The sequence below is a fragment of the Pristiophorus japonicus genome, chromosome 2 (assembly GCF_044704955.1).
Source record: "Pristiophorus japonicus isolate sPriJap1 chromosome 2, sPriJap1.hap1, whole genome shotgun sequence".
NCBI lineage: Eukaryota > Metazoa > Chordata > Chondrichthyes > Pristiophoridae > Pristiophorus > Pristiophorus japonicus.
The window spans coordinates 13,931,932-13,956,317 of NC_091978.1; the positions used below are offsets into that span (position 1 = coordinate 13,931,932).

Genomic DNA, 24,386 nt, shown 5'->3' on the forward strand with positions numbered 1-24,386 from the left:
CTGTTCTCCTCCTCTCCCTCTGGGTAAAGTTGAAGGTGAAGCCCCTTCCTTCCTTCTCCTCCTGGGCTGGTCTCAGGGCTCTCCAGGCAGGAGCTCAAGTTGATGGCTGCTTCTCTCACTGCTCACAGCTCCTACTGTGCAGGACACGCCTCCACTGCTCTACGATTGGTTCCTTGTGCATGAATGACAGAAGGATAGTTTGCAGGTGAAGCAGGCAATCAGGAAGGCGAATGGAATGTTGGCCTTCATTGCGAGAGGAATGGAGTACAAAAGCAGGGAGGTCCTTCTGCAACTGTATAGGGTATTGGTGAGGCTGCACCTGGAGTACTGCGTGCAGTTTTGTTCACCTTACTTAAGGAAGGATATACTAGCTTTGGAGGGGGTATAAAGACGATTCACTAGGCTGATTCCGGAGATGAGGGGGTTACCTTATGATGACAGATTGAGTAGACTGGGTCTTTACTCGTTGGAGTTCAGAAGGATGAGGGATGATCTTATAGAAACATTTAAAATAATGAAAGGGATAGACAAGATTGAGGCAGAGAGGTTGTTTCCACTGGTCGGGGAGACTAGAACTAGGGGGCACAGCCTCAAAATATGGGGGAGCCAATTTAAAACCAAGTTGAGAAGGAATTTCTTCTCCCAGAGGGTTGTGAATCTGTGGAATTCTCTGCCCAAGGAAGCAGTTGAGGCTAGCTCATTGAATGTATTCAAGTCACAGATAGATAGATTTTTAACCAATAAGGGAATTAAGGGTTATGGGGAGCGGGCGGGTAAGTGGAGCTGAGTTCACAGCCAGATCAGCCATGATCTTGTTGAATGGCGGAGCAGGCTCGAGGGGCTAGATGACCTACTCCTGTTCCTAATTCTTATGTTCTTATGCCTCCACAGCCCTCTGGGTAGAGAATTCCAAAGATTCACCACACTCTTGAGTGAAGAAGTTTCTCCTCATCTCCTAAATAGCCGACCCCTTATTCTGCGAATGTTTCCCCTGGTTATAGACTCCTCAGCCAGGGGAAACATCCTCCCTGCATCTATCTTATCAAGCCCTGTCAGCATTTTGTAGCAGCTGTGGAGGCTGAGTCACTAAATACATTTGAGGTGGAGATAGGCAGAATTTTGAGCGATAAAGGAGTAAAGGGTTATAGGGAGCAGGCAGGGAAGTGGAACTGAGTCTATGATCAGATCAGCCATGATCTTACTGAATGGCGGAGCAGGCTCGAAGGGCCAAATGGCTTAATCCTAATCCTGCTCCTATTTCTTACGTCGTATGTTTTAATGAGATCATCTCTCATTCTTCTCAACATTAGAGAATATTGTTGTGTATGTATAATATAAGTATACTCCCTGTACACTCAATGTACAGTTACATAAGACTACTGAATGTACCTTCACACTGTATACACTACGCTTGTACCACCAGAGGGTGCAACGGGTGGAGACCGAGGGGTCACCTGTACACAACAGGTAACCAGGTATAAAAGGGAGCTCACCATGCTGTACCTGCACTCAGGAGCTGTAATAAATGGACTAAGGTCACCACAGTTCAAGTATAATACCTTGCCTCGTGGAATCATTACTAGACTGCTTACAGACACAATAACTGGCGACGAGATTACGAATTTCCAGTGAAAATGGCTAACCTTGGCACGTTTCAACAATTCACCGATGGGGAAGATTGGGAGGCCTTTGTGGAAAGGCTCAGACACTTTTTCATTGCGAACGACCTGGCGGAAGACAACCCGACCTCGCTGGCTGATAAGTGCAGAGCTATCCTGCTCAGCAGTTGTGGGCCCACCATCTATGGCCTAGTCAGGGACTTGTTAGCCCCAGAAAAGACAACAACCAAAACATATGCGGAGCTTGTAACGATGATACAGGGACAACTCAAACCTAAAGAGAGCATCTTCACAGCCAGACACCGGTTCTACACCCACCGGCGGCCCGAAGGCCAAGAAATCACAAAATATGCTGCAGACCTCAGACGATTGGCTGCATCGTGTGATTTTTGGCAACCACCTCACCAAAGCGCTGCGGGACATTTTCGTTATTGGAATCGGCCACGAGGGCCTTCTCCACAAGCTCCTCCCTATGGATACGACCGTCACCTTGCAGAAGGCAATCAATGTGAACCAGGTCTCGGCCTGTGATTCCAAGCAGGATGATTCACCCCTAGGACTCTAACCCAGCAAGTACTGTGAACCGACTGGCACCTTTTAGAGGCAATGCTGCTGCAAGCAGTCTCTCTTAGGGAAGAGAGAACAGAACCCCATCCCGCAACCCTGAGACCGCCACTTGGAGCCAACCGTCTAACCCCATGCTGGCACTGTGGAGGAAATCACAGGGCCCACCAGTGCCACTACAAAGACTATACTTGAAAAGGCTGTAACACAAACGGCCACCTCCAGCAAATGTGCAAGAGAAATTGTACTCACCGAGTCGATGAAGAGTTGGCCGATCATCCAGACTCGAGCGACGGTGAAGAGAGAGCCCATGAGGCAGCTCAGCCCCACGAAGAGGTGTACGGCGTGTTTACCTGCACCACCGAGAGTTCTCCGTTGAAAATGGAAGTCGAAATCAATGATGTTCCAGTCACGATGGAGGTGGACACAAGGGCGAGCCTTTGAGAAACTCTGGGACAATCCAATTGAATGACATAAAATGATCCCGATCCAAGTGAAGCTGCTCACCTACACAAACGACACCATCCCAGTCGTTGGCAGCGTGGATGTCCAGGTATCCCATGACGGCGCGATGCACAAGTTACCTTTGTGGATCATTGCTGCTGATGGTCCAACGCTACTAGGAAGAAGATGGATGAAAAAAATCCGTTGGAGCTGGGAAAACCTCCAGCCTCCGGCGATCGACGTCCTCCATGACCCCAAAGTTGGATCCAGCACAGCACCTGAGAAACCAACCGCTCAACTCGACTGCGTGGAGACGACACAGACCGCTCAACCCAACGGTGAGATGATCCAGCCGAAACGACCCAACCTCACCTTCCAGGCTCCAGTGGCAAGACTCCGGAGGAAGAAAATTGGCGCAGAAGGCAACTTCCCTGCTTCCGTGGCAGAACCTGGGGAGAAAAGTATCAACGCAGCCTACCTCGTGGAGAGAAAGAAGATGGCGCCCGCACCAGGAGGCGAAACGCCTGAAGTAAAGATGGCGGTGGCCAGACCACAAGTGGCAGTGTTGATGGAGCAACACGTGATGCCAAGCAGCGAACCGGATTGGGGAAAGGATTATAAGGCCCTCTTAAAGGAGACCAGCAACCCATCACAATTAAAGGGACAGTTCCACTCTTTATACAGCGATGCCAGTGATACATATGTAAGCGATGTAATTGACAAATTCAAGTATGTAAATGTAACTAACCATGTTAAATCGGGCGATTGCAGTCGGAACCAATGTATTGTGAGAGTAAATGAATTAATGATGTGCGATGCCGGGTTCGACATGTATGCCAACAAAACCAAGGGCAATCTCCCGTCGGAAGCACCCAGGTCCAGCGGGCTACCCGATCATGTAGCCTGCGCCTCCGGGACCAATGTGATGCCCCACGGAGCATGGCCACACAGAGGGAGCGTACCAGCTGCAGGGCCAGTGATCAACGGACAGCAAAGGCACCACTACCGGTACTCTGCCCCAAATCGGCTCTACCTCTCTGGCCACCAGGGCTAGTACCAGGAGCAAGAGGCTAGCACCCTCCAGCTTTCCTTAGATTCTTCCTGTCCACTAGGCCCCTCATAATCTTATACAACTCAATTAAATCTCCCCTCAGCCTCCTCTGTTCCAAAGGAAACAGCCCCAGCCTATCCATTCTTTCCTCATAGCTAAAATTACTGTTACTTTAAACTGCTTCTCTTAAATCACAAGTTTGTGACCTTGGTTGTGGAGAGGCATGGAGCAAATCGATAGATTTTTGGATATTAAGGGAACCAAGGGATATGGGGATAGTACAGGAATGTGGAGTTCAGGTAGATGATCAACCATGATCTTACTGAATGGCGGAGCAGGCTCGAGGGGTCAAATGGCCTCCCCCTGCTCCGATTTCTTCTGTTCTATTCTTAAATGATGTCGAATGATTTCCCAAACAGAAAGAAGGGCACCATTCTGCATTTAAACATGCAGCTGGACAAAGCGGCAATGCAACACTCATCTTTGCTCACTCCAATGTCTAATTGCCCACTCAACTGCCCTCCAGCTGACTCTTCCTTCCTTCCTGTTTGCTCGTCTCCTTTAGAAAGGCCACACCAGCACTCACCATAGAACGCTCACAGGCATTATGTGCATCCGAGGAACTAATAAAGTTTAAAATTTGCGTCCTTGTGTTAAATTCTCTCAGGGCCTCACCCCTCCCCATCTCTGTAATCTCTTCCATCCCTACAATCCTCTGAGAACTCTGCACTCCTCCAATTCTGGCCTGTTGTGCATTCCTGATTTATTTTCCCCCCTACCATTGGCGGCCGTGCCTTCAGCTGCCGAGACTCTGAGCTCTGGAATTCTCTCCCTAAACCTCTCCGCCTCTCCTCCTTTAATCACTCCTTAAAATCTATCTCTTTGAATCAAGCTTTTGGTCGCTAATCCCAATATCTCATAAGAACATAAGAAATAGGAACAGGAGTAGGCCATACGGCCCTTCGAGCCTGCTCTGCCATTCAATAAGATCATGGCTGATCTGATCATGGACTCAGCCCTGCCCGCTCCCCATAACCCCTTATCGATTAAGAAACCATCTATTTCTGTCTTAAATTTATTCAATGTCCCAGCTTCCACAGCTCTCCGAGGCAGCAAATTCTACAGATTCACAACCCTCTGAGAGAAGAAATTCCTCATCTGTTTTAATGGGCGGCCCCTTATTCTAAGATTATGCCCTCTAGTTCTAGTCTCCCCCATCATTGGAAACATCCGCTCTGCATCCACCTTGTCAAGCCCCCTCATAATCTTATATATTTCAATAAGATCATCTCTCATTCTTCTGAATTCCAATGAGTAGAGGCCCAACTTCCTCAACCTTTCCTCATGTCAACCCCCTCATCCCCAGAATCAACCTCGTGAACCTTCTCTGAACTGCCTGCAAAGCAAGTATATCGTTTCATAAATATAGAAACCAAAACTGCATGCAGTATTCCAGGTGTGGCCTCACCAATATCCTGTATAACTGTAGCAAGACTTCCCTGCTTTTATACTCCATCCCCTTTGCAATAAAGGCCAAGATACCATTGGCCTTCCTGATCACTTGCTGTACCTGCATACTATCCTTTTGTGTTTCATGCACAAGTACCCCCATGTGGCTCGGTGTCAAGTTCTGTCTGAATTATTGGCAGATCTTCTGGTCATTCTTCAGAGGTCCCTCAATAGCAAATGTGACAAGACTATTGAACCATGGAGGGGTATTGTTGCCGCGGAGGTCTCTGTCCCCATCCAAAGTCCACACGCATGCAGTACCCAGCCACCTGTCCCTCACTGTGTATATGTACATGTGGTGCAATGTCACATGTGTAAACTTCACCGAGACAAGGTAATGTTTCCATCTCTGAGCGACAGCGACCAGGGAGGTCCCAGGCTCACTGGCTGGTCCGTGCTAATTCAGTTGACCTCAACTGGCCTCCACACCCCTGGGTGAGAGAGCTGAGGAATCGGCAGGGATTTCCCCACGCAATACAGCAGCAGCGATTGGAAGTATCCGACTGCAAATGCTGGTGGGGCCAGAACTCGGCTGTAATTTATGTTGGAATATCTTGCTGTATTCACCATCGACACTCGCACAACAACTTGTACTTGTATAGCGCCTTTAACATAGTGAAAAGTCCCAAGGCACTTCACAAGAGTATTATGAGATAAAACAATTTGGCACCGAGCCGCATAAGTAGAAGTTAGCGCAGGTGACCAAAAGTTTGGTCAAAGAGGTAGGTTTTAAGGAGCGTCTTGAAGGAGGAAAGAGAGGTAGAGAGGTTTAGGCAGGGAGTTCCAGAGCTTGGGGCCCAGGCAACAGAAGACACGGCCACCAATGGTTGAGTGATTCTAATCAGGGATGCTCAAGAGGGCAGAATTAGAGGAGCGCAGACATCTCGGGGGGGTTGTGGGGCTGGAGGAGATTACAGAGATAGGGAGGGGGTGAGGCTATGGAGAGATTTGAAAATAAGGATGAGAATTTTGAAATCGAGGCGTTGCTTAACAGGAATTCAGAAATTTCTTTACCCAGAGAGTGGTCAGAATGTGGAACTCGCTGCCACAGGGAGTGGTTGAAGCGAATAGTATCGATGCATTTAAGGGGAGGCTAGATAAGCACATGGGGGAGAAGGGAATAGAGGGTTATGCTGATAGAGTTAGATGAGGAAAGACGGGAGGAGGCTCGACTGGTGTATAAATGCTGGCATGGACTGGGGACAAGGCCGAATGGCCTGTTTCTATGTCGTAAATTCTATATTTGTAATACAATGCACCCCTAGCCTTCATATTATTGTATTTATTTATACAAGTTCTTTTATTGTATTTATTACAATATATCCGCAGTTCCTATGTACGCCCTTTCCTGATGTTGTAAATAGAACGTAACCCCCAGCGTTATATTTATTAATAGAATGTAACCCCAGGCTATTGAGTGTATTGTATTTATTGATACAAAACAACAATTTATTGATTCAATGTACGCCAGTCCTTATTATACTGTAGGGTGAAGGACACACACACCCTGAAGGAGTTTAAGTGAATCAATTGACGTTTTATTACGAAGGGATTCAGCGTTGTACAGGCTGAAAGGATCCTCCAGAGAGCAGCACACAACAGACGTTGATGGTCTTTGGCAGCGGTATAATTTCGAACACCGCAAAATTTAATATCCCTTTAAAAAAGGTTTCCGATTTGTAGTCTCCCCGCCAGCCCCACCTCAGAAATTAACACCCCTGTTTGCCCGAAGATGCCGACTGTTGCTGGGTTGCGATGTCAGGTGAGCTCGGGTGCCTCACCCAGACCCAGCTGCACTGCAAGACGGCTGTGCCGATCAGCGAGTTGATGGTTTGTTACTGGTTAAAGGCTTTCTCCACCGCCCTCTTCCCCCCACCCCCCACCCCCCCAGGCGAGCGTTCACATGCCCCGGGGCGACGACCCCTCCCTCGCTCGCTCAGTGGAGGTGGGACCCCGATGGGGCAGGGCCTACGTCTTCACCGTCCTCTTGGTCAGCCGGCCCTCCTTGTCGATGGCGAAGTTATAATTCTTGGGATTGTCCAGCGCTTCCTCGATCCGCTGATCCAAGTTCTCCAGCGTGATGAAGTGCTTCACGGCCTCCTGCAAATTAAAGGCACAAGACGACGTGAGCGGTTCAACAATCCCAGGCATTTCGAGATCACGGCAACAGCAAGAGGAACCTGCATTTATATAGCGCCTTTCACGGCTGCTGGGCGTCCCAAAGGGCTTTACAGCCAATTAAGTACTTTTGGAATGTAGTCACTGTTGTAATGTAGGAAATGCAGCAGCCAATTTGCGCACAGCAAGCTCCCACAAACAGCAACGTGATAATGACCAGGTCGTTTGTTTTATGTTGATTGAGGGATAAATATTGGCCAGGACACCGGGGAGAACTCCCCTGCTCTTCTTCGAAATGGTGCCATGGGATCTTTTACGTCCACCTGAGAGAGCAGACAGGGCCTCGGTTTAATAGCTCATCCAAAAGATGGCACCTCCGACAGTGCAGCGTTCCCTCAGCACTGCACTGGGAGTGTCATCCTGGATTCTGTGCTCAAGGATCTTGAATAAATGGACACTGTTTTAAAGACCAAACTTCTTGGTGCCATTTTATCTTTGTGCCGCATCTGAGGATTTTACGTGGGATCTTTTACGTCCATCGAACCACCTGATCATCATGTTCCCCAACTGCTTCTGGCCCCAGAAATCCATGGAACTATAGTGACCGTTTTAATAGCCTTCACGAGGAATTAAGTTTGGAACTCTATTACCCCAAGTCTCACCCAATTATCCTTCTCGCTCCAAACTCCCTCACAGCCCATTAACCCAACTCTCAGCACCAGGCCAAAGCTAGACTGGGTGTACAAGCTAATTTTAAAAAACAAGCGAAGGAAAGAGCTAGAATTTGTGAAGCGACTTTCACGACCTCAGGCCGTCCCAAAGCGCCTCACAGCCAAAGCAGTATGCAGATGCACTGCAGCAACTCGCCAAGGCTTCTTTGGCAGCACCTCCCAAACCCACGACCTCCACTACCCAGAAGGACAAGGGCAGCGGGTGATGGGGAACCACCCTGACTTGGAAATATATGGGCCGTTCCTTCATCGTCGCTGGGTCAAACTCCCTCCCTGACAGCACTGTGGGAGCACCTTCACCACACGGACTGCGGCGGTTCAAGGCGGCGGCTCACCACCACCTTCTCAAGGGGCAATTAGGGATGGGCAATAAATGCCGGCTTTGCCAGCGACGCCCACATCCAATGAACGATTTTTTTTTTTTTAAAAAGTACTTTTGAAGTGTAATCACTGTTGGAATGTCGGAAACCCGGTAGCCAATTTGCACATAGCAAGATCCCAAAAACAAGCAATGAGTTAAATGAGCAGCTAATCTGTTTTGGTGACGTTGCTCACTGAGATGAGTTGATGGCTCAGTGCCTTTATTGGCTAGCTGGCCAATTCATAGTCTAGATTTTGCTGGGATCACAAATGCAGCTTGCTGTACAAAGATTGCCCGCTTACGTGAGGTGATCAATGGTCCCCTGGGGCATTGAGAACATGTGTGGGTGTCGTGGATAAGGAGGAGAGAAGCTTCCTCTTCTGTCTGTGGAGAATGTCCAAAGTCTGCCTGAATACAGCAGAGTAAAGGCTTAATAATAGGTGTCCAAGTGCACGAGGCTATACCGCCCCCTCCCAAGGCAATTAATGTTTCCTATCCCATCCCCAACGCAATGGGGAGAGGTGACCAGGGGAGGGTATTATCTCCAGTAGCCCTATTGGAATCAAGATGCCACATAGTCCGTGGAAACCCTCCGAGAACTTGCCGCTCCTCCAACTCTGGCCTCTTGCGCATCCCCCATTTATTTCGCCCCACCATTGGCGGCCGTGCCTTCCACTAGTTTGGCCCCAAGCTCTGGAATTCCTTCCCTAAACGTCTCTGCCTCTCCCTCCTCTTTCAAGGCGCTCCTTAAAACCTATCTCTTTGACCACAGCTTTTGGTCGCCTGTCCTAATGTCTCCTTATTTCCCATGTTACAACAGTGACTACACTTCACAAGTACTTCATTGGCAGTAAAGTGCTTTGAGACATCCAGTGGTTGTGAAAGGCGCTATGTAAATGCAAGTCTTCCTTCCTTCCTTCCTTCCTTCCTTCCTTTGGCACGGTGTCAATTTTTGCCTTCATTTTCCACAGCTCATCAACAATTATTGATCATATCATTAGCAGGCACCACAATCAGCAATGATTAATCATAAATAGCACGTTTTCAATCACGTATGAGAAATCCATTTTTGTAACAAGAATCTATCGTGAAGGAGAGTGCTGCAATATATTAACATACTGTTCTATCACCTCTGGGGCCTGCGTTTGAATCCACCCTACATTGATGGGATAAAAGTGTTGGCTCTCGTCTCCCTCCACTGGATTCAACTGAGCGGGACACAGTCTCAGTGTGAATTATGCTGAGCAAAAGTCCACCGTACATCAGAATTTGGAACCAAGTCAAAGTTCGGGAGTCCAACAGGCAGTTGTCAAATACACAGCTAGAGAGGGAGGGAGTCTGGAGTTGCAAAAGGAGCCTTTCCAAGGTGACCTGGGAAGCAGAATGAATCCTTACTCTGTACCTAAGCCATGTTGTACCTGCCCTAGGATGGGATAGTGTAGAGGGAGCTTTACTCTGTATCTAACCCGTGCTGTACCTGCCCTGGGAGTGTTTGATGGGACAGTGTAGAGGGAGCTTTACTCTGTATCTAACCCGTGCTGTACCTGCCCTGGGAGTGTTTGATGGGACAGTGTAGAGGGAGCTTTTCTCTGTATCTAACCCCCTGTACCTGCCCTGGGAGTGTTGGATGGGACAGTGTAGAGGGAGCTTTACTCTGTATCTAACCCGTGCTGTACCTGCCCTGGGAGTGTTTGATGGGACAGTGTAGAGGGAGCTTTACTCTGTATCTAACCCCCTGTACCTGCCCCGGGGGTGTTTGATGGGGCAGTGTAGAGGGAGCTTTACTCTGTATCTAACCCGTGCTGTACCTGCCCTGGGAGTGTTTGATGGGACAGTATAGAGGGAGCTTTACTCTGTATCTAACCCGTGCTGTACCTGCCCTGGGAGTGTTTGATGGGACAGTGTAGAGGGAGCTTTTCTCTGTATCTAACCCCCTGTACCTGCCCTGGGAGTGTTGGATGGGACAGTGTAGAGGGAGCTTTACTCTGTATCTAACCCGTGCTGTACCTGCCCTGGGAGTGTTTGATGGGACAGTGTAGAGGGAGCTTTACTCTGTATCTAACCCCCTGTACCTGCCCCGGGGGTGTTTGATGGGGCAGTGTAGAGGGAGCTTTACTCTGTATCTAACCCGTGCTGTACCTGCCCTGGGAGTGTTTGATGGGACAGTGTAGAGGGAGCTTTACTCTGTATCTAACCCCGTGCTGTACCTGCCTGCAAGTGTTTGATGGGGCAGTGTAGATGGAGCTTTACTCTGTATCTAACCTGTGCTATACCTGCCCTGGGAGTGTTTGATGGGACAGTGTAGAGGGAGCTTTACTCTATATCTAACCTGTGCTATACCTGCCCAGCGACTGATTGATGCCGATACTGGATGCTAATAGTAGAAAGTGCGCCTCTGTCCAGCTCCGACTGCCCTCAGCTGGAAGAGGGAAAAAACACAATTTCTCAAAACAAAATGGCGGTGTTACAACAAGCGAGTAAAATGGCCGCCCTGGCCCACACTCAGTGCCTACCTGCAGTTGCACCACTTCCCTCTCCTTCTCCTTGAGGAACTCGTCCCTTTGCTTCTCTCGGTGGATGGCAGCCTGGAGTTTCTGCTCCCGCTCCTCTTCCGCCTCTCGCCGAAGTCGCTCCTCCCTGTCCCATAATCCCAAACACAAAGACGCTTGTCTCCAGTTTTACAACACAAAGAAATAAAGACTTGCATTTCTATAGCGCCTTTCATGACCTTAGGACGTCCCAAAGCGCTTTACGGCCATTTAAGTACTTTTGAAGTGCAGTCACTGTAAGATGGTGTGATTTAATACTCCTCAGCCTTGTACCTTGAGGGGTGACCCCTTAGAGGTCTTTAGAATTATGAAAGATTTTGATAGACACAGAGTGCCTGAGCTGGGTGGCCTTACCGCCCGCTGCTGCCGAGTTTTTTTTCGGTGGTCTCCCCTCGGTGCCAGTTTGCACTAGGCCTCCCGCCGGCCGGAGGGGAGGACCGCTGGGAACCGCCCGCTGACGGCCGCTAGCGTGCAAGTGGCTTCCGGCCCGGCGAGCTGCCAGATTCCTCCGGGCGGGAGTCGGAGACGGCAGGGGAGAAGCACATCTTCCCTGCGTGGAGGCAGGTCTAACCCCAACGGTAAGTAAGAAGACCTGCAAAAAAATGTTAGTGAACTTTTATTAAACATTTTTTCCAGCGATTTATGTGGATGGGGGTCCCCTGAAGGTCTTCCGGTGGGGGTTTTTTTTGGTGAAAATTTTTATTTTTATGTGCTCCTCCCCCCCCCCGCCCCTCCCTGGGCCCAAATCAATCCTCGGCGGTACATTGGCGAGAATTGCATTTGCGCCAAGATTGGGAGCTCCTGCCTGCTGCCGTCCAGATTCACGGCGTAAGTTGTTTTTTTTGCCGACGGGCGAGTTTTCCCACAAAACTCCCACCCAAAGTACCGTCAGGTATCTCGGCGGTCCTTGGCTTCCACCAAGTTCGGGCCCACAGAGTAGGTTTCCATGTGGGGAAGAGCAAAACTAGAAGCCATCATTATATAGAATTGACAAGTAGCAAAGTTATACTAACCTTGTATCGGACCTTGGTCAGACCACACTTGGGAGTATTACGGACAGTTCTGGTCACCATATTATATAAAGGACAGAGGCCCTGAAGAGGGTGCGGAGAAGATTTACAAAGATGAACTGTAACGTTATACCCATCAGGAAAGGATGAACAGGCCGGGTCTCTTAAGGTTGAGGGGTGACCTAATAGCGGTTTTTTTTTGAATTATGAAAGGTTTTGATAGAGTGGATACAGAGAGAATGTTTCCACTTGTGGGGAAGAGCATAACTAGAGGCCATCAGTATAAGATCGTCACCAATCGGGGATTCAGAAGAAACTTCTTTACCCAGAGAGTGGTGAGAATGCGGAACTCGCTACCACAGGGAGTGGTTGAAGCGAATAGTATAGATGCAGTTAAGGGGAAGCTGGACAAGCACATGGGGGAGAAGGGAATAGAGGATTATGAGGATAGATTTAGATGAGGAAAGACGGGAGGAGGCTCGAGTGGAGCATAAACGGCGACACGGACTGGTTGGGCCGAATGGCCTGCATCTGGGCCGTATATCCTGTGTGATTCTATATCACCCACTGACCCGGAGTAAGGAGGCTGGGATTTAATACTGCGAGGTATCCCCGAGGCTCACCGGAGTTTGCGGAGCCGATCGTTCTCCTGATTATTGAAAGCCATCAGCTTGTGGTGTTCTTCGGCTTCCAGCTTTGCTCGTTCCTCCGCCAGCGAGCCCACCTCCTCTTCATAGCGTTTCCGCAACATCTCCTCCTTGAACTCACCCCTTCAGATTGGGATTGGGGGGGGGGGGGGGGGGAAAGAGAGAGTCAAATGTCACCTGAGTTTCCGATACCCATCATCACGATTCAGACCCTCCAACCAAACTGAGAAATGCGCAGTTTCCAATTGGCTGATGCAGAGAAAGAACAGTATCAGCCGTGGCTGATTGGGTAGTGTGACTCTCGTGTCAGAGTCAGAAGGTTGTGGGTTTAACAGGGGGTTACCCCCGATGTCCTGGCAAATATTTATCCCTCAATCAAAACAGTGAGAGGTGACTTTATCGAAACGTATAAGATTATGAGGGGGCTTGACAAGGTGGATGCAGAGAGGATGTTTCCACTGATGGAGGAGACTAGAACTAGAGGGCATGATCTTAGAATAAAGGGGCCGTCCATTTAAAACAGAGATGAGGAGAAATTTCTTCTCTCAGAGGGTTGTAAATCTGTGGAATTTGCTGCCTCAGAGAGCTGTGGAAGCTGGGACATTGAATATATTTAAGACAGAAATAGACAGTTTCTTAAACAATAAGGGGATAAGGGGTTATGGGGAGCGGGCAGGGAAGTGGACCTGAGTCCATGATCGGATCAGCCATGATCGTATTAAATGGCGAAGTAGGCTCGAGGGGCCGTATGGCCTACTCCTATTTCTTATGATCTTATGTAATCAACATACCAAAAAAAAAACCTGATTATTTGGTCATTATCACTTTGCTGTTTGTGGGAGCTTGCTGTGTACAAATTGGTTGCCACGTTTCCTTCATTACATCAGTGACTACACTTCAAAACTACTTCATTGGCTGTGAAGCATTTTGGGACATCCTGAGGTTCTGAAAGGGGCTATATAAATGCAAATATAAATTTACAATGCAACGTCATCCCTGACATCACATTTATAGATACAATGTACCCCAGCCCGAGTGGCCCCTGGCCTGCGAACACCATTGGAGCAGGCCGGGGAGCGGAAGGAGCAGCACGTGCTGGAGCAGGAGAGCAACAGCAGCGAAGAGAGATGTCACCAAGGTCCAGGTCGGTGATTGGAGCGTGGGCAGGTACAGCAGGAGCGGCGAGGTCGGGGCGAAGGAGCGACGAGAGATTGTAGAGGGACGTGATCGGGGCTCAGGAGAGGCGAGAGTTCGGGGGCCCAGGAGAGGCCTGTGAACTTTTTGACGTGGAAGCAAGTCATCCTCGATTCGAGGGACTGCCTATGATGATGATTATATATTGAAGTACCCAGCCCCAGTACATTATATAAAAGCCAAATACTGCGGATGCTGGAATCTGAAATAAAAACAGGAAATGCTGGAAATCTCAGCGGGTCAGGCAACATCTGCAGAGAGGAAGCAGAGTTAACGTTTCGGGTCAGTGACCCTTCATCAGGACTGGAAAAAGTTCGAGATGTAACAGGATTTTAAGCAAGTGTTGGGGAAGGGAAAGGGAGGGGAGGGGAGGAAAGAACAAGAGTGAAGGTCCGTGATAGGGTGGAAGGCAGGAGAGATTAGAGAGACAAACGGGATGATGGTGCAAGGCAAATGGAGATGGTAATGGGGCAAGTTAAGAAACAAAAGATGGGTCTAGATAGGGCGTAAATGGCAGAATCAACAGCTGTCATCATGGGAAAGAGAAAAAAAAACCGGGGCAGAGGTTATGGTTTAAAATTGTGGAACTCGATGTCGAGTCCAGCTTTGGTTAAATGCAGATTGGGTGACCGCTTTCCGGAGCACCTCCGTTCAGTCCATAAGTGTGACCGGTCATCTGTCACTTTAATTCTCCACTACATTCCCGCTCTGACCTCTCCATCCTCGGTCTCCTACACTGTTCCAACAAAGCTCAACAAACAGCACCTCATCTTTTGTTTAGGCACGTTACAGCCTTCCGGTGCTCTTGCAGAGAGCCGGCACGGGCTCGATAGGCCGAAAGAAAGAAGAAGAAAGACTTGGATTTTTATATAGCGCCTTTCACAACCTCTGGACGTCCCGAGCGCTTTACAGCCAATGAAGTGCTTTTTGACGTGTAGTCACTGTTGTAATGTATGAAACACGGCAGCCAAAAGGCCCACAGCAAGCTCCCACAAACAGCAATATGATAACGACCAGATAATCTGCTTTTAGTGATGTTGATTGAGGGATAAATATTGGCCAGGACACCGGGAAGCTCTTCTTCAAATAGTGCCATGGGAACTTTTGCGTCCACTTGAGAGAGCAGACGGGGCCTCGGTTTAACGTCTCATCCAAAAGACAACACCTCCGACAGTGCAGCGTTTCCTCAGCACTGCACTGGGACTGTCAGCTAACCTGGAGTGGGACTTGAACCCACGATCTTCTGACTCAGGGACGAAAGTGCTGCCCATTGAGCTAACGAAGGCGATCCATTGCAGTGTAGGAGCTACTGTTGAGAGATCTATTGCTGTGTGTGTGGCCTATTGCACGGTGTGAGCCCTGCCACAACGTCCCCTCCTGGGAGACCCCCACACCACTCCCCCGTCCCTCACCCGGCCCCCCTCCATACCCACCGCCCCAGGCCTCCCTGACCTCAGCTCAGTCCCCCCCCACCCCCGGGCCCACACTGACCTCAGTCCCCACCCGGGCCCTCACTGACCTCAGTTTCCCCCCCACCCCCCCCCCCCCCGGGCCCTCACTGACCTCAGTCCCCCCCCCCTCCGGGCCCACACTGACATCAGTCCCCCCCCCCGGCCCCACACTGAACTCAGTCCCCCCCGGGCCAACACTGACCTCAGTCAGTCCCTCCCTCCCTCCCCCCCCCCCCCCTCGGGCCCACACTGACCTCAGTCCCCCCCCTCCGGGCCCTCACTGACCTCAGTCCCCCCCTCCCCCTCCCCCCTCCCCCCCCCCGGGCCCACACTGACCTCAGTCCCCCCCACCCCCCCCCCCGGGCCCACACTGACCTCAGTTCCCCCCCCGCGGGCCCACACTGACCTCAGTTCCCCCCCCCCCCCCCCCCCCCGGGCCCTCACTGACCTCAGTCCCCCCCCGGGCCCACACTGACCTCAGTTCCCCCCCCCCCGGGCCCTCACTGACCTCAGTCCCCCCCCCTGGGCCCACACTGACCTAGTCCCCAGTCCCCCCCCCCCCCCCCCCCCTGGGCCCACACTGACCTCAGGGCCCCCCCCCGGACTAACACTGACCTCAGGGCCCCCCCCCCGGGCCCACACTGACCTCAGTTCCCCCCCCCGGGCCCACACTGACCTCAGTCCCCCCCCCCGGGCTAACACTGACCTCAGTTCCCCCCCCACCCCCCCCCGGGCCCACACTGACCTCAGTCCCTCCCCCCCCCCCCCGGGCCCTCACTGACCTCAGTCGTCGTCCCCCCCCCCCCGGGCCCTCACTGACCTCAGTCCCCCCCCCGGGCCCTCACTGACCTCAGTCTCCCCCCCCCCCCCCGGGCCCTCACTGACCTCAGTCCCCCCCCCGGGCCCTCACTGACCTCAGTCCCCCCCCCCCCCGGGCCCACACTGACCTCAGTTCTCCTCCCCCCCCCCCGGGCCCACACTGACCTCAGTCCCCCCCCCCCGGGCCCTCACTGACCTCAGTCCCCCCCCCTGGGCCCACACTGACCTAGTCCCCCCCCCCCCCCCCCCCCGCCGGGCCCACACTGACCTCAGGGCCCCCCCCCCGGACTAACACTGACCTCAGGGCCCCCCCCCCGGGCCCACACTGACCTCAGTTCCCCCCCCCGGGCCCACACTGACCTCAGTCCCCCCCCCCCCGGGCTAACACTGACCTCAGTCCCCCCGGGCCCACACTGACCTCAGTTCCCCCCCCCCGGGCCCACACTGACCTCAGGGCCCCCCCCCCCCGGGCCCACACTGACCTCAGTCCCCCCCCCCGGGCTAACACTGACCTCAGTCCCCCCCCCCGGGCCCACACTGACCTCAGTCCCCCCGGGTCCACACTGACCTCAGTCCCCCCCCCCCCTGGGCCCACACTGACCTCAGGGCCCCCCCCCCGGGCCCACACTGACCTCAGTCCCCCCCCTTGGGCCCACACTGACCTCAGTCCCCCCCCCCGGGCCCACACTGACCTCAGTCCCCCCCCCCGGGCCCACACTGACCTCAGGGCCACCCCCCCCCCCCCGGGCCCTCACTGACCTCAGTCCCCCCCCGGGCCCTCACTGACCTCAGTCCCCCCCCCCCCCGGGCCCACACTGACCTCAGTTCTCCTCCCCCCCCCCCGGGCCCACACTGACCTCAGTCCCCCCCCCCCGGGCCCTCACTGACCTCAGTCCCCCCCCCCGGGCCCACACTGACCTCAGTTCCCCCCCCCGGGCCCACACTGACCTCAGGGCCCCCCCCCCCCGGGCCCACACTGACCTCAGTCCCCCCGGGTCCACACTGACCTCAGTCCCCCCCCCCCCCGGGTCCACACTGACCTCAGTCCCCCCCCCCCCCCCGGGCCCACACTGACCTCAGTTCTCCTCCCCCCCCCCCGGGCCCACACTGACCTCAGTCCCCCCCCCCCGGGCCCTCACTGACCTCAGTCCCCCCCCCTGGGCCCACACTGACCTAGTCCCCCCCCCCCCCCGCCCCCCCCCGCCGGGCCCACACTGACCTCAGGGCCCCCCCCCCGGACTAACACTGACCTCAGGGCCCCCCCCCGGGCCCACACTGACCTCAGTTCCCCCCCCCGGGCCCACACTGACCTCAGGGCCCCCCCCCCCCGGGCCCACACTGACCTCAGTCCCCCCGGGTCCACACTGACCTCAGTCCCCCCCCCCCCCGGGTCCACACTGACCTCAGTCCCCCCCCCCCCCCCGGACCCACACTGACCTCAGGGCCCCCCCCCCCCCGGGCCCTCACTGACCTCAGTCCCCCCCCCCCCGGGTCCACACTGACCTCAGTCCCCCCCCCCCCCGGGCCCACACTGACCTCAGTCCCCCCCCCCGGGTCCACACTGACCTCAGTCCCCCCCCCCCCCCCGGGCCCACACTGACCTCAGGGCCCCCCCCCCCCGGGCCCTCACTGACCTCAGTCCCCCCCCCCCGGGTCCACACTGACCTCAGTCCCCCCCCCCCCCGGGCCCACACTGACCTCAGTCCCCCCCCCCCCCGGGCCCTCACTGACCTCAGTTCCCCCCCCCCGGGCCCTCACTGACCTCAGTCCCCCCCCCCCGGGCCCACACTGACCTCAGTTCCCCCCCCCCGGGCCCACACTGACCTCAGTCCCCCCGGGCCCACACTGACCTCAGTCCCCCCCCCCGGGCCCACACTGACCTCAGGGCCACCCCCCCCCCCCGGGCCCTCACTGACCTCAGTCCCCCCCCCCGGGCTAAAACTGACCTCAGTCCCCCCCCCGGGCCCACACTGACCTCAGTCCCCCCGGGTCCACACTGACCTCAGGCCCCCCCCCCCCCCCGGGCCCACACTGACCTCAGTCCCCCCCCCCCGGGCCCACACTGACCTCAGTCCCCCCCCCCCCGGGCCCGCACTGACCTCAGTCCCCCCCCCCCGGGCCCACACTGACCTCAGGCCCCCCCCCCCGGGCCCACACTGACCTCAGTCCCCCCGGGTCCACACTGACCTCAGTCCCCCCCCCCCCCGGGCCCACACTGACCTCAGTTCCCCCCCCCCCGTGCCCACACTGACCTCAGTCTCCCCCCCCCCCCCCCCGGGCCCACACTGACCTCAGTCCCCCCCCCCCCCCCCGGGTCCACACTGACCTCAGTCCCCCCCCCCCCCCCGCCCCGGGCCCACACTGACCTCAGCCCCCCCCCCCCCCCCCGGGCCCACACTGACCTCAGTTCCCCCCCCCCCCCCGGGCCCTCACTGACCTCAGTTCCCCCCCCCCGGGCCCTCACTGACCTCAGTTCCCCCCCCCCGGGCCCTCACTGACCTCAGTTCCCCCCCCCGGGCCCTCACTGACCTCAGTTCCCCCCCCCCCCGGGCCCTCACTGACCTCAGTTCCCCCCCCCCCCGGGCCCTCACTGACCTCAGTTCCCCCCCCCCTGGGCCCACACTGACCTCAGTCCCCCCCGGGCCCACACTGACCTCAGTCCCCCCCCCCCCCCCCCCCCCCCCCCCGGGCCCACACTGACCTCAGTCCCTCCCCCCCCGGGCCCACACTGACCTCAGTCGCCCCCCACCCCCCCGGGACAACACTGACCTCAGTTTCCCCCCCCCCCCCCCCCCCCCCCCCCCCCGGGCCCTCACTGACCTCAGTCCCCCCCCCCGGGCCCTCACTGACCTCAGTCCCCCCCCCCCCCCCGGGCCCACACTGACCTCAGTCCCCCCCCCCCCCCGGGCCCACACTGACCTCAGTCCCCCCCCCCGGGCCCTCACTGACCTCAGTCCCCCCCCCCCCCCGGGCCCACACTGACCTTAGTCCCCCCCCCGGGCCCACACTGACCTCAGTTCCCCCCCCCCCCCCCCCCCCCCCCCGGGCTAACACTGACCTCAGTCCCCCCCCCCCCCCGGGCCCTCACTGACCTCAATCCCCCCCCGGGCCCACACTGACCTCAGTCCCCCCCCCCCCCCCCCGGGCTAACACTGACCTCAGTTCCCCCCCCCCGGGCCCTCACTGACCTCAATCCCCCCCCGGGCCCACACTGACCTCAGTCCCCCCCCCCCCCCCCCCGGGCTAACACTGACCTCAGTTCCCCCCCCCCGGGCCCACACTGACCTCAGTTCCCCCCCCCTGGGCCCACTGACCTCAGTTCCCCCCCCCCCCTGGGCCCACACTGACCTCAGTCCCCCCCCCCCCCCCCCCCCCCCGGGCCCACACTGACCTCAGTTCCCCCCCCCCCCGGGCCCTCACTGACCTCAGTTCCCCCCCCCCCGGGCCCTCACTGACCTCAGTTCCCCCCCCCCTGGGCCCACACTGACCTCAGTCCCCCCCGGGCCCACACTGACCTCAGTCCCCCCCCCCCCCCCCCCCCCCCGGGCCCACACTGACCTCAGTCCCTCCCCCCCCCGGGCCCACACTGACCTCAGTCGCCCCCCACCCCCCCGGGACAACACTGACCTCAGTTTCCCCCCCCCCCCCCCACCCCCCCGGGCCCTCACTGACCTCAGTCCCCCCCCCCGGGCCCTCACTGACCTCAGTCCCCCCCCCCCCCGGGCCCACACTGACCTCAGTCCCCCCCCCCCCCGGGCCCACACTGACCTCAGTCCCCCCCCCCGGGCCCTCACTGACCTCAGTCCCCCCCCCCCCCCCGGGCCCACACTGACCTTAGTCCCCCCCCCGGGCCCACACTGACCTCAGTCCCCCCCCCCCCCCCCCCCCCCGGGCCCTCACTGACCTCAATCCCCCCCCGGGCCCACACTGACCTCAGTCCCCCCCCCCCCCCCGGGCTAACACTGACCTCAGTTCCCCCCCCCCGGGCCCTCACTGACCTCAATCCCCCCCCGGGCCCACACTGACCTCAGTCCCCCCCCCCCCCCCCCCCCCCGGGCTAACACTGACCTCAGTTCCCCCCCCCCGGGCCCACACTGACCTCAGTTCCCCCCCCCTGGGCCCACTGACCTCAGTTCCCCCCCCCCCCCCTGGGCCCACACTGACCTCAGTCCCCCCCCCCCCCCCCCCCCCGGGCCCACACTGACCTCAGTCCCCCCCCCCCGGGCCCACACTGACCTCAGCCCCCCCCCCCCCCTGGGCCCACACTGACCTCAGCCCCCCCCCCCCCCCCTGGGCCCACACTGACCTCAGTTCCCCCCCCCTGGGCCCACACTGACCTCAGTTCCCCCCCCCTGGGCCCACACTGACCTCAGTTCCCCCCCCCCCCCCCCGGGCCCACACTGACCTCAGTTCCCCCCCCCCGGGTCCACACTGACCTCAGTCCCCCCCCCCCCCCCCCCCCCCCCGGGCCCACACTGACCTCAGTTCCCCCCCCCCCCCTGGGCCCACACTGACCTCAGTACCCCCCCCCCCCGGGCCCACGATGACCTCAGTCCCCCCCCCCCCTGGGCCCACACTGACCTCAGTTCCCCCCCCCTGGGCCCACACTGACCTCAGTCACCCCCCCCCCCCCCCCGGGCCCACACTGACCTCAGTCCCCCCCCCCCGGGCCCACACTGACCTCAGTCACCCCCCCCCCCCCCCCCCGGGCCCACACTGACCTCAGTCACCCCCCCCCCCCCCCCCCCCGGGCCCACACTGACCTCAGTCCCCCCCCCCCGGGCCCACACTGACCTCAGTTCCCCCCCCCCGGGCCCACACTGACCTCAGTCCCCCCCCCCCCCGGGCTAACACTGACCTCAGTCCCCCCCCCCCCCGGGCTAACACTGACCTCAGTCCCCCCCCCCTGGGCCCACACTGACCTCAGTCCCCCCCCCCCCCTGGGCCCACACTGACCTCAGTCCCCCCCCCCTGGGCCCACACTGACCTCAGTCCCCCCCCCCCCCCCCGGGCTAACACTGACCTCAGTCCCCCCCCTCCCCCGGGCCCACACTGACCTCAGTCCCCCCCCCCCCGGGCCCACACTGACCTCAGTCCCCCCCCACCCCCCCGGGCCCACACTGACCTCAGTCCCCCCCCCCCCCCGGGCCCACACTGACCTCAGTCCCCCCCCCGGGCCCACACTGACCTCAGTCCCCCCCCCCCCCCCCCGGGCTAACACTGACCTCAGTCCCCCCCCCCCCCGGGCTAACACTGACCTCAGTTCCCCCCCCCCGGGCCCTCACTGACCTCAATCCCCCCCGGGCCCACACTGACCTCAGTCCCCCCCCCCCCCGGGCTAACACTGACCTCAGTTCCCCCCCCCCGGGCCCTCACTGACCTCAATCCCCCCCCGGGCCCACACTGACCTCAGTCCCCCCCCCCCCCCCGGGGCTAACACTGACCTCAGTTCCCCCCCCCCGGGCCCACACTGACCTCAGTTCCCCCCCCCCCCCTGGGCCCACACTGACCTCAGTCCCCCCCCCCCCCCCCGGGCCCACACTGACCTCAGTCCCCCCCCCCCGGGCCCACACTGACCTCAGCCCCCCCCCCCCTGGGCCCACACTGACCTCAGCCCCCCCCCCCCCCTGGGCCCACACTGACCTCAGTTCCCCCCCCCTGGGCCCACACTGACCTCAGTTCCCCCCCCCTGGGCCCACACTGACCTCAGTTCCCCCCCCCCCCCCCGGGCCCACACTGACCTCAGTTCCCCCCCCCCGGGTCCACACTGACCTCAGTTCCCCCCCCCCCCGCCCTGGGCCCACACTGACCTCAGTTCCCCCCCCCCCCTGGGCCCACACTGACCTCAGTCCCCCCCCCCCCCGGGCCCACGCTGACCTCAGTCCCCCCCCCCCCTGGGCCCACACTGACCTCAGTTCCCCCCCCCTGGGCCCACACTGACCTCAGTCACCCCCCCCCCCCCGGGCCCACACTGACCTCAGTCCCCCCCCCCGGGCCCACACTGACCTCAGTCACCCCCCCCCCCCCAGGGCCCACACTGACCTCAGTCACCACCCCCCCCCCCCCCCGGGCCCACACTGACCTCAGTCCCCCCCCCCCCCCGGGCCCACACTGACCTCAGTTCCCCCCCCTGGGCCCACACTGACCTCAGTCCCCCCCCCCCCGGGCCCACACTGACCTCAGTTCCCCCCCCCTGGGCCCACACTGACCTCAGTCGTCACCCCCCCCCCCCCCCCCCGGGCCCACACTGACCTCAGTCACCCCCCCCCCCCCCGGGCCCACACTGACCTCAGTCCCCCCCCCCGGGCCCACACTGACCTCAGTTCCCCCCCCCCGGGCCCACACTGACCTCAGTTCCCCCCCCCTGGGCCCACACTGACCTCAGTCCCCCCCCCCCCCCCCGGGCTAACACTGACCTCAGTTCCCCCCCCCCCCCCTGGGCCCACACTGACCTCAGTCCCCCCCCCCCCCCCCCCGGGCTAACACTGACCTCAGTCCCCCCCCCCGGGCCCACACTGACCTCAGTCACCCCCCCCCCCCCCCAGGGCCCACACTGACCTCAGTCCCCCCCCCCCGGGCCCACACTGACCTCAGTTCCCCCCCCCTGGGCCCACACTGACCTCAGTCCCCCCCCCCCCCGGGCTAACACTGACCTCAGTCCCCCCCCCCCCGGGCTAACACTGACCTCAGTCCCCCCCCCCTGGGCCCACACTGACCTCAGTCCCCCCCCCCTCCTGGGCCCACACTGACCTCAGTCCCCCCCCCCCCCCGGGCTAACACTGACCTCAGTTCCCCCCCCCCCCCTGGGCCCACACTGACCTCAGTCCCCCCCCGGGCTAACACTGACCTCAGTCCCCCCCCCCGGGCCCACACTGACCTCAGTCACCCCCCCCCCCCCCAGGGCCCACACTGACCTCAGTCCCCCCCCCCCGGGCCCACACTGACCTCAGTTCCCCCCCCCTGGGCCCACACTGACCTCAGTCCCCCCCCCCCCCCGGGCTAACACTGACCTCAGTCCCCCCCCCCCCCCGGGCTAACACTGACCTCAGTCCCCCCCCCCTGGGCCCACACTGACCTCAGTCCCCCCCCCCTTCTGGGCCCACACTGACCTCAGTCCCCCCCCCCTGGGCCCACACTGACCTCAGTCCCCCCCCCCCCCGGGCTAACACTGACCTCAGTCCCCCCCCCCCCCCGGGCCCACACTGACCTCAGTCCCCCCCCCCCCGGGCCCACACTGACCTCAGTCCCCCCCCCCTGGGCCCACACTGACCTCAGTCCCCCCCCCCCCCCGGGCTAACACTGACCTCAGTCCCCCCCCCCGGGCCCACACTGACCTCAGTCCCCCCCCCCCCGGGCCCACACTGACCTCAGGGCCCCCTCCCCCGGGCCCACACTGACCTCAGGGCCCCCCCCCCCGGGCCCACACTGACCTCAGTCCCCCCCCCCCCCGGGCCCACACTGACCTCAGGGCCCCCAGCACCGCCTCCTGCCGCCGGTAACGCTCCTTCACCACCAGCAGCTCCTCGGGCCACACGGCGCTGGGGACCCGCAGCCGGCCGGCCTTGGAGGGGGCGGGCGGGTCCGCGCGGGACTTGCGGCCCCGGGCGGGGGCCCAGCGGCCCGGCCCCAGGCACCGGGACACAGCGAGCGGCCGGCACACAGCCCACATTGCGGCCGGCCCAGCGGAGGGACACGCTGCAATGGCGGAGGCCTAACCTCTCACATGGGCGCCGCCATCTTCCCGGAAGCGCGGCTGACGCACTTCCGGGGCAAAGGGCACCTATTCTTAAAGGGCCAGCACACCCCAACCCAAGCTGGAATTTGTAACCCCCCCCCCCCGCTACATCTGGGCAGCAAAATCTCTTTTACTTGAGCCAAATAAGGCTAAAGCCAACATTACTAAAAAACTGATTATCTGGTCATTATCACATCGATGTTTGTGGGAGCTTGCTGTGCGCAATTTGGCTGCTGCGTTTCTCACATTACAACAGTGACTACACTCCAAAATTACTTCATTGGCTGTAAAGCGCTTTGGGACGTCCGGTGGTTGTGAAAGGCGCTATATAATTGCAAGTATTTCTTTTCTTTGCCGTTGAGTGCAGCTCCAACAACACTCAAGAAGCTCAACACCATGCAGGATAAAGCAGCCCATCCTCCACCTTCAACATTCACTCCCTCCACCACCGGCGCACCCTGGCTGCAGTGTGTACCATCTCCAAGACGAACTGCAGCAACTCGCCAAGGCTTCTTCAACAGCGCCTCCCAGACCCACGAGCTCTATCACCTAGAAGGACAAGGGCAGCAGCAGGTGCATGGGAA

General features: G+C 58.7%; 1 protein-coding gene across 1 annotated transcript; it reads right to left on the reverse strand.

Annotated features, from left to right (window-relative positions):
* Positions 1-6,600: 6,600 nt before the first annotated feature.
* On the reverse strand, positions 6,601-23,751 carry mrps26 (mitochondrial ribosomal protein S26). The gene is made up of 4 exons (XM_070861094.1): positions 23,531-23,751; positions 12,580-12,726; positions 10,911-11,034; positions 6,601-7,287 (listed from the first exon to the last, which is right to left on the reverse strand). The coding sequence occupies exons 1-4, from the start codon at positions 23,734-23,736 to the stop codon at positions 7,156-7,158; spliced, it is 609 nt and encodes a 202-aa protein (XP_070717195.1). The 5' UTR covers positions 23,737-23,751; the 3' UTR covers positions 6,601-7,155.
* Between the last annotated feature and the right edge of the window lie 635 nt (positions 23,752-24,386).